The sequence below is a fragment of the Desmodus rotundus genome, chromosome 3 (genome assembly GCF_022682495.2).
Source record: "Desmodus rotundus isolate HL8 chromosome 3, HLdesRot8A.1, whole genome shotgun sequence".
Lineage (NCBI taxonomy): Eukaryota > Metazoa > Chordata > Mammalia > Chiroptera > Phyllostomidae > Desmodus > Desmodus rotundus.
In genome coordinates this window covers 194,839,138-194,852,231 of record NC_071389.1, presented here as the reverse complement: position 1 = coordinate 194,852,231, position 13,094 = coordinate 194,839,138, and the positions used below count along the sequence as shown (strand labels likewise).

Genomic DNA, 13,094 nt, shown 5'->3' with positions numbered 1-13,094 from the left:
TGGAGGGAAGCCCAAGTGTCGTCCCTCAGCAGATGAGCGGATAAAACATCTGTGGGACACTTACAGAATGGAATTCTACTCGGCCGTAAAAAAGAAGAAAATTTTACCCTTTGCTACAGCATGGATGGACCTGGAGAGCATCATGCTAAGTTAAATAAGCCCGTCGGAGAAAGACAAACCCCGTATGATCTCACTTATATGTGGAATCGAACGAACACACTGAGCTAACAAACAAAACAGAGACAGACTCACAGAGGGAGAGCAGATGACAGCTCTCGAGGGTCGGGGAGGTTAGGGGGTGAAGGGCCTGAGGAAAAAGGACTCGTGGACAGGGTGGGGATTGCTGGGGGCAGGTGGTATAAGGGGACTAAACGGTAATGGGAAAAAAATACAATAGAGATTCAATTTTTTTTAAAAAGGGAACCAGAGGAAAGAGGCTTTTTATAACCCCAATATCAGATGTCACCCAGTGTCACTGCTGCTGTAGTCAACCCGGTCCCGCCCCGTGCGAGGGCGGGAACACGACCCCCGCTCTCCGCAGAGGAGTGCCAGTGTCGGAGGGTGTGGCCGTCTCTGGAAAATGCCACAGACCACAGTATGACTGGACCCAGCCTGGAACAGATGCATCCGTTCTGCTTGGCCTTGAGTGGTTTTGGACAAGGGTCGTTGGCGGGCTGACTTCAGGCTTGGCTTGGTGCCCCCTCCGCATGCCCCACAGGACTTGTCAGTGGTGAGCGAGCTGGAGCTCTATGGGGGGGCCTGCCATCACCAGCCATCCGGGGCTTTCTCCACACCAGGCAGGCAGGTGACAGTGAGGGCTGGGACAGTGCACACTCGGAGAGCGCTGCTGAGGGCTGACCACTGCCCCAAGCACCTTGAGTACTCACTCCAACCTCACAGCCCCTGCACAGGTAGGCGCTCCTTCTGTCCCCGTTTACCAATGAGGAAGCTGAGGCACGGGGCTCCCGGGCGACCAGTGGCAGACCCTCTGCTCTGTGCCTGTAGAGGAACAGTTACAGCTCAGTGTGGTGGGTGCTGCGGGTCGTGTTTAGAGAGGGTGCTACCTGAGGCCCCCCACCCCAGCTGGAGACATGAGCCCTTAATAGGTCAGAGCGACTGTGAGTGGCTTAAAGCACCCCAGATGCACCCCTTTCCAAAAGCTGAAGGCCAGCTTTTGCCTCACTGTCTCTGCAGGGCTGTATGTGCTCCAGCTGAGGGCGTGCACGTCAGCAGGGCCGTAAAGCACGGGCCTGCGTGGTGCCCGAGACCTCTCAGGGCGGGAGGTGTCTGATGGGTGCCTGGAGGAAGGGCGCCCCAGGCACTGGGAACAGCCCATGCAAAGGTGTGGAGGGAAAGGGGGGCCTCTGGTGTGGCTGGGAAGGAAGTGTGTGGGGTGGGCAGGGACTAAGTCACCCTCTAGAAGGCCTTGAGTGCCAAGCTGAGTGGCTGCCCCAGGAGCCCGGAAGGTCTTTGTGCTGCAGGATCAGATGGAAAGGTGCCCTCTCTGACCCCATTTGGACCCTCGCCTTGGCCTTGCTCCTTTGCTGGACACCTCTCCCCACTCCGTGCTCTTGGCCCTGACCCTCCTGCACCCTTCCTTTACGGCGCCGTCTGCACGCTCCTCTTACTCCTTCCCTCCAGGCTCACTCTCCTTCCTCGCCCCTGCACACATAGCCCTCTGCTTCTGGGGCCCTGCAGGCTATCGCCTTGGCTGTGCCGACCCAGCAGAAATCCTTCGGCTGGGGGACATTACAGCGTGCCGCTATATTTATAACACAGCACTTACAACATACTTCTCTGCTGGCGGTCGCTGTTGCAAATTTTGTGTCCTGATTCAGAAAGAGCTGACCCAGCTTCTCGAGACTTTTGTGCTCCGTTCCCGGACGTTCTGTGCAGACGAAGGTACACTAAAGGCTGACGGGCGATCGAGGTGCTGCTGTCTCGTGCTTGCCTAGCCTGTCTCCCGAGACCCCTCTGGAGAATGTTTTGTTGTTGTTCTATTGTAACATTGTGATTTATTCACAGACAGAAAAGTGCATAAGACGAGTAAATTATAAAGCCGATACCTAGTTGAACCCCAGAGCAGGCCCACCACCAGCTCCCCCAAGACCCCCCCACGCCCGTCCTGTGCTCCCCTCCGGCCCGCAGTCCTGAGTTTTGTGGCGGTCCCCTCCTCACTCTGCTTCACAGCGCGAGCCGTAGTGTGTGCGCGCGCCTCCCTGATCAGCTCGACTTGTCCTCTCCGGGTTTTGATTACAGAGTCTTCGCTGTGTGGGGTCTCCGTCCCTGAGGGCTCCCTGTTGCTGCCTGAGACGGGTTCTTTCACTTCCATTGCTGTTCAGAATTCTGCCATGTTTACCCACCCCGTTGATGTGACCGGTTCGCTGTGCACTCTCTCTTCACAGCCCTGGTCATCTACAATTTCCTGAGCCTGTGTTACGAGTACCTCGGGGGAGAGAGTTCCATCATGTCAGAGATCAGAGGGAAGCCCATTGAGTGAGTACAAAGCCCCTCTGGAGCCCCCCGCACCACCCCGCTTCCTGGGCCTGACATTCTCTGAGCTGTTCTGGCGGCAGCTGGACGTACAGACCCTCTCTGCCTGTGGCCTTGACCGGTTGTTCCTCTCTTGAACTCCTGAGCAAGGCCATTCATTGGGACTCTTGGGAGGGCCTCCTGGCTCTTTCTCCCTCCCCCCACTCTCTTCCTTTCTTTTCCCGTTTCTTCCTCCCTCTCGCACTGTTTACACTCAGGGCCTCTCAAGTTGGTGTTTTACCCCCAGGCCCGTCAGCCCTGCTCCCTCACGTTTCACCGCAGGCGCACACCCTCCCCAGCGGCTCCCTGTACTTGGCCTTGGGCTCGAAGGCTGCCTGGGCCCTGTGCCCCATCCCCACCCCACCCTGCTCTGCAGTGGCTTGTCTGGCTGTGAGGGAGGGTGCCCCTGAGCCCCACCTTTCCCTGGCCCTGGCTCTCTGCTCACCATTCCCTCTCTGCTCCTCTCTTCCAGGTCCAGCTGTGTGTATGGCACATGCTGCCTCTGGGGAAAGACTTACTCCATCGGATTCCTGCGGTTCTGCAAGCAGGTCTGTGTCCCCAGCAGCTGCCTGGGTCAAGAGTTGTGGGCCAGGGACCAGGAGCCTGGGGCTGTGCCCAGAGCGGCAGCTGTGGGCCATGCTGTCCCCGGTTGTCGGAGTGGCAGAGGCAGGCGGAGGGCCCGAGGACCCTGCTGCAGGCTGCCCTGGGCACCCCCTGCGGAACCCCTATGTTCTGTGAGGCCCCCCAGGTGAACACAGGGTGTGCTCAGGGGCAGTGACAGGCATCCTGGACAAGTGGGCCCAGACTCTCGCTCCGTTGGCCCAAGTCTCAGTGCGAGAGTCGGAGGAAGTGCGTGAGGACTCTGGAATCTCTGTTAGAAACCTCCTCACAGCGGGGGCTGGGGGAAGGAGGGTTTCTGCATTACACGTAGATGCCCAGACACGCCTGGGCAGTCTCTGGTCTGGGCCCCGTCTCCCAGTTGGCAGCCCAGCAGCTTTCGGTGTTCTCTGCCGCCCCCACTCTGTGGTCTGGAGCTGCCTGGGCAGAGGCAGTGTGGCGTTGTGGCCGAATGCATAGGTCTGGCTGTCTGACCATTGGAGTGTGGGTTCCAGCTTCTCCTCTGACTGACCTCTAAGCCTTAGTTCCTTCTGTATAATGGGCGTGATGACCCATATCTCGAGGGATGGTTTAAAGAACAGGCCAGGGAGTGGGCACAGAGCATTTGCACAGTGCTGGTGCAGCACCCACTGCCTCCTGTTTGGGGTGGAGAGTCTCTTGTCACGCCCAGCTGACCTGACCTCGACTCTGCTTTGGGGCTCCACAGGCCCTTCCAGCCCCTCAGGCATCTCGAAGGGTAATCAGGAGGGGAAATGATGAAACCCACAGCCAATCACTGTGACCCGCTGCAGGGCCGGCTTTTCTACTAGGAGTAGGGCCACTGCCGGGGGGTGCAGCCACACCCACAATGTGTCTGCCTCGGCTTCCCAGGTCTCCAGTCTGCTTCCACGCCGCCTGCCTTCCTTCCTTCCTGAGGGTGTTCCTAAATGCAGAGTCTGCCCACTGGACCTGCAGGGGAAGAGTTAAAACCGTCCTGGGGCCCAGGGTGGGGCCTTTCCCAGCCATTGTTTACCACGGCTGTGGCCGCCCAGGGCCCCGGTGACTCACGGCCTCCTTTGGTGGTGACTGTTGTGTACAGAGTGTGATCCCATGAGCACTCGCTTCGGTCGCCCTGTTATAAGTCACCCCCAGCCCCGTGGGCTCAGGTGTTTCTCCGTTGTTCCTGGAGGTGGTGCGGGGAGGTAGGAACAGGAAAGAGCAGAAGAAGCCTCTGTACCCTGCTGCCGTGGCAGAGAGTGGATCGGCCGCAGCTTTGTCCCGGGGCACGGAACCAGGGCCTTCGCCCGGGATCTGAATCTCCTGTCACTACGTCACTTCAGCTTTTTTAGTCCTCAGCGCCCTCATCTGTCACGGGGTGACGCTGGTACTTACGTCACGGGGCTGTGGTCAGCATGAAGGGAGCCGCCCCGGGACAGCACCGGCCTGTGGCCAGGCCCCTCAGGCTGGCTCGCCCACGCAGCGCGCCGGGCCGCTGCTCCATCTTCCGCTGCAGGTGCGGGCCCCACCCCCCGCGGCGGGGTTGGTGGGGCCAGGGGAGACCCATGGGTGTGGGCAGCAGTGGCACAACTCTCGCCCCTGTACACGCCTCTCCTGGCGGCAGCGCCACAGCTCACACCACTGGGGCTCCTTGGGCGCCTCGCTCTGGCTCCCAGAACTTTGGGGTCTGCTGGCTACACTCTGCCCCGGGGCCCTTGCTTGTTTGGAGCCATACTAGTGTACCCCCTTTTTACTGCTCCCACCTCCACAGAAGGGGCCTTGTCTCTTGGACTTAACTTGACTTCAAGAGAAAGGTGATTCTAGTGATGTTAGAGGCACCGTGGTCCCGGTTTCCTGGGGCCTCTGTAGGGAGTTGTGGAAGGCTGGGAGAGCAGGCTGGCCGAGGCCTCCAGGTGCGCAGAGTGGGGAGACCTCAGGACACTGCTGTCTCGTCTCCAGTCCCCGCACAGCGACCCTGTCATGAGGGTCCTGGTTACGTCCATCTGCCCGAGGCTAAGTGGCTGCTCACTCAAGCTTCTGTGGCTAGTAGCTGGCGAGGCCAGGAGTCAAACTCAGGTGTCTGGATTATAGACCTTTGCCTTGGGCTGCTTCCTGTCTTGCACTCCCGTACGTCACCTCCACCCCCAGTAGGACCCCAGCTCAATAGAGACCCTGGGCCTAGACCCAGGGTTGTGGGCAGGCAGCCAGGCCGGTGTGGATGAGGAGGATGAGGGGAGGTCCTCACCCATACCCGCTGCCTGTGTGGCCAGTCCCCGAGCAGGGCCCCACCTTCCCTGGCCACCTCATCGCTGCTGCCTGTCACGGGCATGGATCCTTGCCGTGTCTGTTCTCTGCCTGTGGGCCTCAGTGCGAGCTGCTCCTTCTCCCTGTCCCTTTTGTCTCTGTCTTGTTCCTCCTGGCCCCTTCCCTGGTGGCATCTCCTGCCTCCTGCTCCTCCATCCCTCCTTCTACTGCCGACCTCCCTTCGTGTCTTTGTTCCCCACACAGCTGAGTTGCTCTCCCCGTGTCACAGATTCTGTTTTCCCTCCTGATGGCTGTCCCCTCGGGAGAGGAAACTGGGCCTCCTTCACCCCTGGCATCCAGTGCCCACCTCCCTGCCAGAGGGGGTGCTTGTCCCGTGGTTTCTGACTCTCGCTCTCCCCCTTCCCCCACCCAGGCCACCCTGCAGTTCTGCGTGGTGAAGCCACTCATGGCCGTCAGCACTGTGGTCCTGCAGGCCTTCGGCAAGTACCGGGACGGCGACTTTGAGTAAGCAGCGGGCCCCAGGGGAGAGTGGGGAGGGTGCTGGCGCCCGAGCAGAGGGCCCTGCCTGGCTAGGGGAAGGGTGGCCGCAGGCTGGCTGCATACTCGCATGAAGGGCCTTCTTCTGAGTGGGGGCAAGACGGCCCCAGCCTTCCTCACACCTCCTGGCACCCCTGAGCTGCAAGGGCTAAGCCTGGTGGTGGCACTTGGCCCTGCTTCCGGCAGAGGAGTGATCGATCCCTCAGCATCCATCACCTTCACGCACAGGCCACAGCCTGGGGCCCTGGGGGCAGGCCCGGAAGGAACAGTGGCCACTTGCTCTCCCCACTCAGGGAACAAGAGTGTCAGAGCCCCGAGAGGCCACTCTCAAGTCGCCGGGTAGCAAGCCTCTCTGGTGTAAATGGTCCACAAACATTTTGGGGGGTAACCATTTGAACTGTACGAAGCAGCCCCACTGGGGCAGGTGAGTACACTGAGGCACGGTGGGGCATAACTTGGCTTAGGTGGAAGGAACAAAGCCAAGCCCTCAGGCACCCTGACACCTGTCATCTGACCATCAGGCTGAGCTTCCCACCCCTGGCCATACTGGCTGCCATGCCTGTGTCCTCCCCCAGAAGCATGGGCAGCAGAGCTGCGGGCCTGTCCCAGACTGTGGGCGCACCCCCTGCACCCCTCTCACAGTGTGACCACTTCGGTCACCTCTCTGTGGCTTGGGGAGCCCTGCTGAGAGCCATAGGAATTGGCATCGGGGTGGAACACGGGACGGGGGGAGGCACCCTGTCCTTCAGAAGGGTCCGTCCGAGCCAGGATGCTCCCCTGTTCTCGCAGCGTCGCCAGTGGCTACCTGTACGTGACCATCATCTACAACGTCTCTGTCAGCCTGGCCCTCTACGCCCTCTTCCTCTTCTACTTCGCCACGCGGGAGCTGCTCAGCCCCTACGGCCCTGTCCTCAAGTTCTTCATGGTCAAGTCCGTCATCTTCCTCTCTTTCTGGCAGGGTGAGCCCCTTCCCAGCCCCTGTGAGGCTACATGTGGCACACTGTCCCCTAAACCTCGTCCCCTTCCTCCTGCTTGCCACGCCCAGTGCTCCTGGGGCCCAGGCCCTGGGACTGTCCTTGGCTGCTCTCAGCCTGGAGATCTGCCTACCGGGCACCCGCTGGATGAGAAGTCTGAGCCCTCTGGGGCCTTGATAGGAGCTTTGGTGGAGCTGCTTCATGGTGGGGGGGGGGGGCAAGAGGACCCCTGCATAGTCTGTGACATCTGTGTTAGTGACCAGAAAGGAGCTGGGGGCGTGGGGTTTCTCCGTGGCCTTGGCTCTGTCAGAGCCCTCCCTTACAGGAACAACTGTGGGCCCTTCTCCCACCCACCCTGGCATTTGACTGGGGGACTGGGGAGGGGGTCCGGCCTGGACCAGACAGCTACTCTCCCCCTTTTCCAGGCATGCTCCTGGCCATCCTGGAGAAGTGCGGGGCCATCCCCAAGATCCACTCAGCCCGTGTGTCAGTGGGCGAGGGCACCGTGGCTGCCGGCTACCAGGATTTCATCATCTGCGTGGAGATGTTCTTCGCGGCCCTGGCCCTGCGCCACGCCTTCACCTACAAGGTCTATGCCGACAAGAGGCTGGATGCGCAAGGTATGAACCACGGTTCTGGCCGTGACCTCCAGTGGGAGGGGCACGCCCAGCCCTGCCTACGGCCCTGCCTGCCCCCCAGTGTCTTGCAGGCGTGGAGGGCTCAGGAATCCCTGTGTTGGTGTAGGTGTGGCCTGGAGGCTAGGCCCCCCTTTTGCAGCAGGTAATGGAGTTCCAAGACCCCCCTTGGGGAGGTCAGGGCAGGGACGTTGGAATAGACAAGTTCCTAAGGGTTCCTGACATTGAACTCAGTTATCCGTTTTACCCTGTAATTCTCTGTCTTGAAGGTTCTTTTTTTTTCCCCTTTAACCTGATTACTTCTTAGAAACAGACTCAGATGGTAATAGCTTTGAACAGGTTTTTAAATTTTTATATATTTTTTCTTTTTACACCTGTTGATCTTCCTCTTTGTTAGCACACTACTTATACATTAGAGCACCCTGGAGAGCCTTGAAAGGCCCTGTCGGGCCCCACCCGCAGCCATTCTGCAGTAACTGGGCTGGGGGGCGAGGCTCCCTCTGGCTGCTGCTGGGCAGGGAGGGCGGTCCAGGGGGCAGGAAGAGGGGTCTGGGAATGCTTGACATGGCGGGAGGGCCTGCGGGGGAGCGCCCTGGTCTGACACATCTGCGCTGGAGCTCTGCTGCTGCAGCTCCCTTCCCGTGTGGCTGGAGGCAGGAAGCCCACTCCCCAGGCCCACCACCCGTGCCCACCACGGGCCCCAGGAGCCATGTACTGAGAAGAGTAGAGAGGTACTGGCCTGGGCCCCTCAACCACCAACCCCTTCCTGCCCAGTTCTTTCCCTGCTTGGGAGGAGGCCTCGAAATGCCTGAGCGACTGCTGGAGGCGTGAACTGTACCCCAGGCCTCCCTACCCTCGAGCGCCCAACCGTGTTTACCCAACACGCTTGCTGGCTGGGGCTGTGGCGCTTTTTTTATGTTTGACCGCACTCCTACTTAGGGCCAGGCACTGCTGGCCGTGGCTCACCGCTGCCAGCTGGTGTCGCGCCTGCTTCCCCTCGAGGCCCCTGTTGGAAGGGTCTGAAGAACACCTCCCCTGCATTAAGGGCGACGTCCCTTGGCCCTGGCCCTGGCCCTGACAGACCCTGTACCCTTTGGAAAGTCAGCTTTGTGCCTGTAGCAAAGGTTTAAAAGGGTTTAAGGAACCATTTCTGCACATGGTGGCCCTGTCGAGGTGCTCAGCAGGCTCCTGGGCTGTCTTCCCACCCACAGCCCCCAGACACACCACCCCCAGTGGTCTGGCTCTGGCAGAGACCCCCACTTAGCCAGGGAATGCCGCTGCTCGTCCTGGCCCTCGGTGCTGGTCCTGGCTGGTTGTGCACCCACTAACCACAGTGTGCAGCCCCTCAGCCCTCCAGCCAGGCGTGGGTGCAGAGCTGGCTCTGCCCACTGAGCCATAGGCACAAGAAACCCCCGCCCACCCCCCGATTTCCTGTCTGTGAAGTGGTGTGAGGTTTGTAGAGCACAGGACACAGGCTTAGCAATTCCAGCCAAGCCTAAAGAGGAGCGAGGGTATGGGGATCCTGATTTAGGGCCGGAGGCTGAACTCAGACCACCGTTCTGGTGCCCACCATTTGTGCCCCACCCAGCCACAGAAGGAATCATCCCTAGGTGGATATTCCACCCAGGCCCTGGGAGGGAGCTGGGGCGGCCTGTGTGGGGGGCCAAGGGCCGGGGGCGGCGGGCTGAGCGGTGCGCGCTGGCCTCGGTGGTGGGCACGTGGTGTTCACTCAGCTGTCTCTTGTCTTCTCTATTTCTCCTGCTTCTCTCCCCCTCCCCTGCCCGCCCTGCTTTTGCCCCGGGTTTGGCCGCGGGCAGTGCCAACATATGGTCCTTACGGTAGGTTCTGCTCTCGGTCTGCACGTCTGTCCTGCACGCCAGTCCTGGTCACTGTCACACCAGCATGCCTCTCTCTCTGGCTTCTCTGTGTCCCTGTCTCCTTCCCCACGGATACCCCTGGGCGACAGAGCATCTCTCCTGGTCTTTCGCTGTCCTAGAATCCGCCCTGCTTGGTTCTGGGGCACAGCATCATTCTCGGGAAACCGGGGGTGTTCAGCATGTCCCATGGCAGAGGGCGCAGAGGGCGCAGAGAGCAGGCGAGTTTGAGTCTGAAGACCAGGGTGCAAGTTGGATTCATCCTTACTGCCCAGTTCTGTGGCCTTGGCCCATGGGGATGGTTCATCAGAGAGGGAGTTAAGATCAGCATATCAGGGCAGGCAGCTCCTGCCCTCCCAGAGAGGGGCCTCCTCTGCGGGTCCAGCCCTCTGCAGCTGTCCTGATGGAGCGGGTCCCTGGTCTACTCCCTTGGGAGAAGGGGCAGGGCTGGCACCTGTGGAGCCTGGGCACCCCTGGCTCCCAAGTCCCCTTCCCCAACATTCCCACTTTCAGTCGATACTGGGCCTGGCCCCGCCTCCCTGGGGCCTTCTGGGCTCAGTGCCTGCATCACGCCAGTCTTCACCCCCTGCCCCATCCCGCTGGCAGACTCGGCCCCTGTGGCTGCTCACTCCACTCCGGGGGCGCTCGGCTCTGTGCCCCAGCTGGAGGGGCCGTTTCTTTGCCTGCGCCTTCCCACATGCAGGACCTGTCCTCTGTCCCAGGAGGGGGTGGTTGGATGACACAGCCTGGGGGGTGGCGGTCCCAGGACTTGGGGTGGGCTGAGCTGCCTTGCCTCCTGCCCTGCTATCCCCCTCACCCCCGCCTCCCGCCCCCTGCCCCGCAGGCCGCTGTGCCCCCATGAAGAGCATCTCCAGCAGCCTCAAGGAGACCATGAACCCACACGACATTGTGCAGGACGCCATCCACAACTTCTCGCCCGCCTACCAGCAGTACACGCAGCAGTCCACGCTGGAGCCCGGGCCCAACTGGCACGGTGGCGCCCACGGCCTCGCACGCTCCCACAGCCTCAGTGGCGCCCGCGACAACGAGAAGACTCTCCTGCTCAGCTCTGATGACGAGTTCTAGGTGTGGCAGCTGCTGCTGGAAAGGATGGGTACCTTGGCCCCGAGCAGGGTGTGCCCCCTCCAGCCTCACGTCCAGGCCAGGAGGCAGGCTGGCACAGCTTTGGCATTGCCCTTTAATTTATTGGACCAGAGACACTCACATATCGCTTCCAGAGGAACAGCCATTCGCTGTCTGCCAAGGGAACAGCCCAGGCTCACCCTCGAGCCTTCAGGAATATTTATACAAGGCCAAGCCTGCAGGACCCGGGCAAGGAGCAGAGGATACTGGGAGCGACTCCCATGCCCCTGTGGCTTGTCCTGCGGTGGCAGCATGTCGGGACCAGCTGTGCCCCAGACCCAGATGCTCGTGTTTCGGACCAGCTGCCACAGTCTTCTCAGCTCTGTCCCCAGGCCCTTGCCCTCCCGTACGAGACTCACAGCCCCACCCCCAAACACCGTGCAATACAGCTCTTCCCCACCTGTCCCCTCCCCTGTTCCCCCTTGTCTGATGTTCGATTAGCCTCACCTGGGCAGGGGGAGGGAACACTCCCTGTGAACCCCCCTGACCCAGGCCTGCCTGGCACGCTGCCCAGGTCAGGGCCAGGCACTGGGCCCACTGGGCAGGGTGCTCGGGTGCTTTGCGCTCCTCTTCTGCTGATGTGGCCTCTTCAAGTCGGGGGTCCCTGAGCCCCTGGGTGTCTTCTCTGTGGCTGCTCCTCTGCCTGTCTTGTGCCCCTTCCTCCTGGCCTGCTGAGGACAGCCAGCAGTCCACACTGCCCCCTTGGGGTCTGTCTTCTTGAGAGCATTCTTGGACAGAGCCCTTAACTTCCTGCTTGCTTACAGGGTCAGGGGCTCCCCGCTTCCTTCCCAGGCTGAGCGATCAGAACCTGGGCTGGGGTGTCCCTGGGGCTTCTCCCTCACATTTCATGGGGAGAATCTGAGTCTCTACCTTTCAGACCAGCTTCTGGAGGACACAGTTCTGGAGGAGGGAGGGCAGAGGGCCGGGGCATGCAGTGGAGGGCCCTGGCCCCAGGTCCACACAGGGCCTGGTGTCCTCCTCGTCTGGTCCCTTAGCCCATCTCTTCTGTGCCTTAGTCACATATGAAAGTCCCCCCTCCCTAGGCCTTCAGTCTACCCCAGACACCCCCTGTTAAACTGCTGGCACTCAGAAGATCCTGCAGTGCCCGGACAAGCACCCTTAGGCCTCAGGGGTGGCCAGGGCCACCCATCCCCTGCTCTTGCCCACCTCTGCACCACGTACCTGGAGCTTCCCCGGGCCAGATCCCCCGTGCAGGTGGGCTCACAGCGGGCACTGCTTGTGCGTACAGGCGGGGCATCCTGCCCCCAGGTGGTGTTGGGTGTTTGGGTCTGCAACAGCCTGGGGAAGGGGCAGGCTGAGCGAGGAGGGTCCAGACCTGTGGCTTCGGAACGTCACTGTGGAACCTCTCTCCTTTCAGCAGCTCCTGGAATGAGCTGTGCCCAGGGTCGGGTGGGGGCTCCATCCCAGTAATCCTTCCTGGCCCGTGTGACCAAGCCAGCCCCCCCGCCCCCAGGGGATACAGTGGCCCACTTGTGGGGGTGGGGTGCCGGAGGCCAGCTTCGGGCCCCTGTCTGGTGGGTGGGCTTGGTCAGCCAGTGCTGGGTTGGTGCAGGCTGCCCGAGAACGACCGCTGTCTGTCCCCACTCCCACGGTGTCCTCTCACGAATCGGTTTCTCTGGTTCCCCTTCCAGGCCAAAGTGTGCGGCTGACTCCCCGCCCCCAGCCTCTGCCCACCCTGGCCTGCCCTCCAGCTCAGCGGCAGGGAGCCCGGGCCCCTGGGGAGATGGGGCTGGGAACTTGTGCCTGACCACGCCACCCCTTCCTCCTAGGATTTGTAACCTACCTTGTCTTCCCCCCCCCCCCCCGATAGAGTAGCTCTTTGTACATAAAAAATACTTGAAAAATTAACTGTATGATGTATGAGAGACAGAGCCCCTAGTTTTGTATCTCGCTTATGACTGCCACGAGCTCCACCGGAAAGCCACTCTATTTTGGTCTCTGTGACATTTTAAATGCGTGACAGAAGTGAGCAAATAAAGTGGGAAAGACATATATATGAGATAATATAGATTGTATTGAAATCTCCTCTGCCTGTGGGTGAGGTTTTTTTTCTTCCTCTTCCCACCCCTGTGGGTGTGTTGGGGGTGGGTTTCGAGGTGTGGGCAGGGGTGTCAGGAAAACCCTGGTCCTTCCACTATGTAACGTGTAGGTGATGGGGAGATTCCCATTGTCAGACTAAAATTGGGGTCCAGGCCCCCAGTGGACAGTGTCTCGTCCCACACACATGGCCGGCAGCCTTGGTCGCAAAGCACCCCCGCTCCCTGCCCATTGGCAGCCTCCTTGCTGCAGGTGTCTCTCAGGGAGTTGAGATCTCCTAGGGTCCTCTTTCCAAACTGTCCCTGCTTCCCAGAGCCCACCCTCCACCGTGGGACCCTCCATGCCTCCCCCTAGGGGCAAGGCCTGGAATGGAGCCTGCTGGGCAGCAGGCACCACCCCTACTCACCGGGGCAGGGGGCCTGGCTGCACTGACTTAGGCATTCAGGAATGCAGCGGGGGCGGGGGAAATTCCCAGCCTCAGC

At 60.8% G+C, this 13,094-nt stretch overlaps 1 protein-coding gene across 4 annotated transcripts in view; it reads left to right on the top strand.

Annotated features, from left to right (window-relative positions):
- TMEM184B (transmembrane protein 184B) overlaps window positions 1-12,600 on the top strand; it is a 47,634-nt gene extending 35,034 nt beyond the window's left edge. For 3 of the 4 annotated variants that reach the window (XM_053919569.1, XM_053919570.1, XM_045186841.2), the window contains exons 4-10: window positions 2,406-2,496; window positions 3,005-3,080; window positions 5,804-5,895; window positions 6,718-6,887; window positions 7,328-7,522; window positions 9,355-9,375; window positions 10,256-12,600. In XM_053919569.1, the coding sequence (XP_053775544.1) occupies window positions 2,406-2,496; window positions 3,005-3,080; window positions 5,804-5,895; window positions 6,718-6,887; window positions 7,328-7,522; window positions 9,355-9,375; window positions 10,256-10,497 (887 nt within the window). In that variant the 3' untranslated portion in view covers window positions 10,498-12,600. The remainder of the gene's footprint in view (window positions 1-2,405; window positions 2,497-3,004; window positions 3,081-5,803; window positions 5,896-6,717; window positions 6,888-7,327; window positions 7,523-9,354; window positions 9,376-10,255) is intronic. The other variant, XM_053919571.1, reaches the window with a different exon arrangement.
- Window positions 12,601-13,094: the final 494 nt, after the last annotated feature.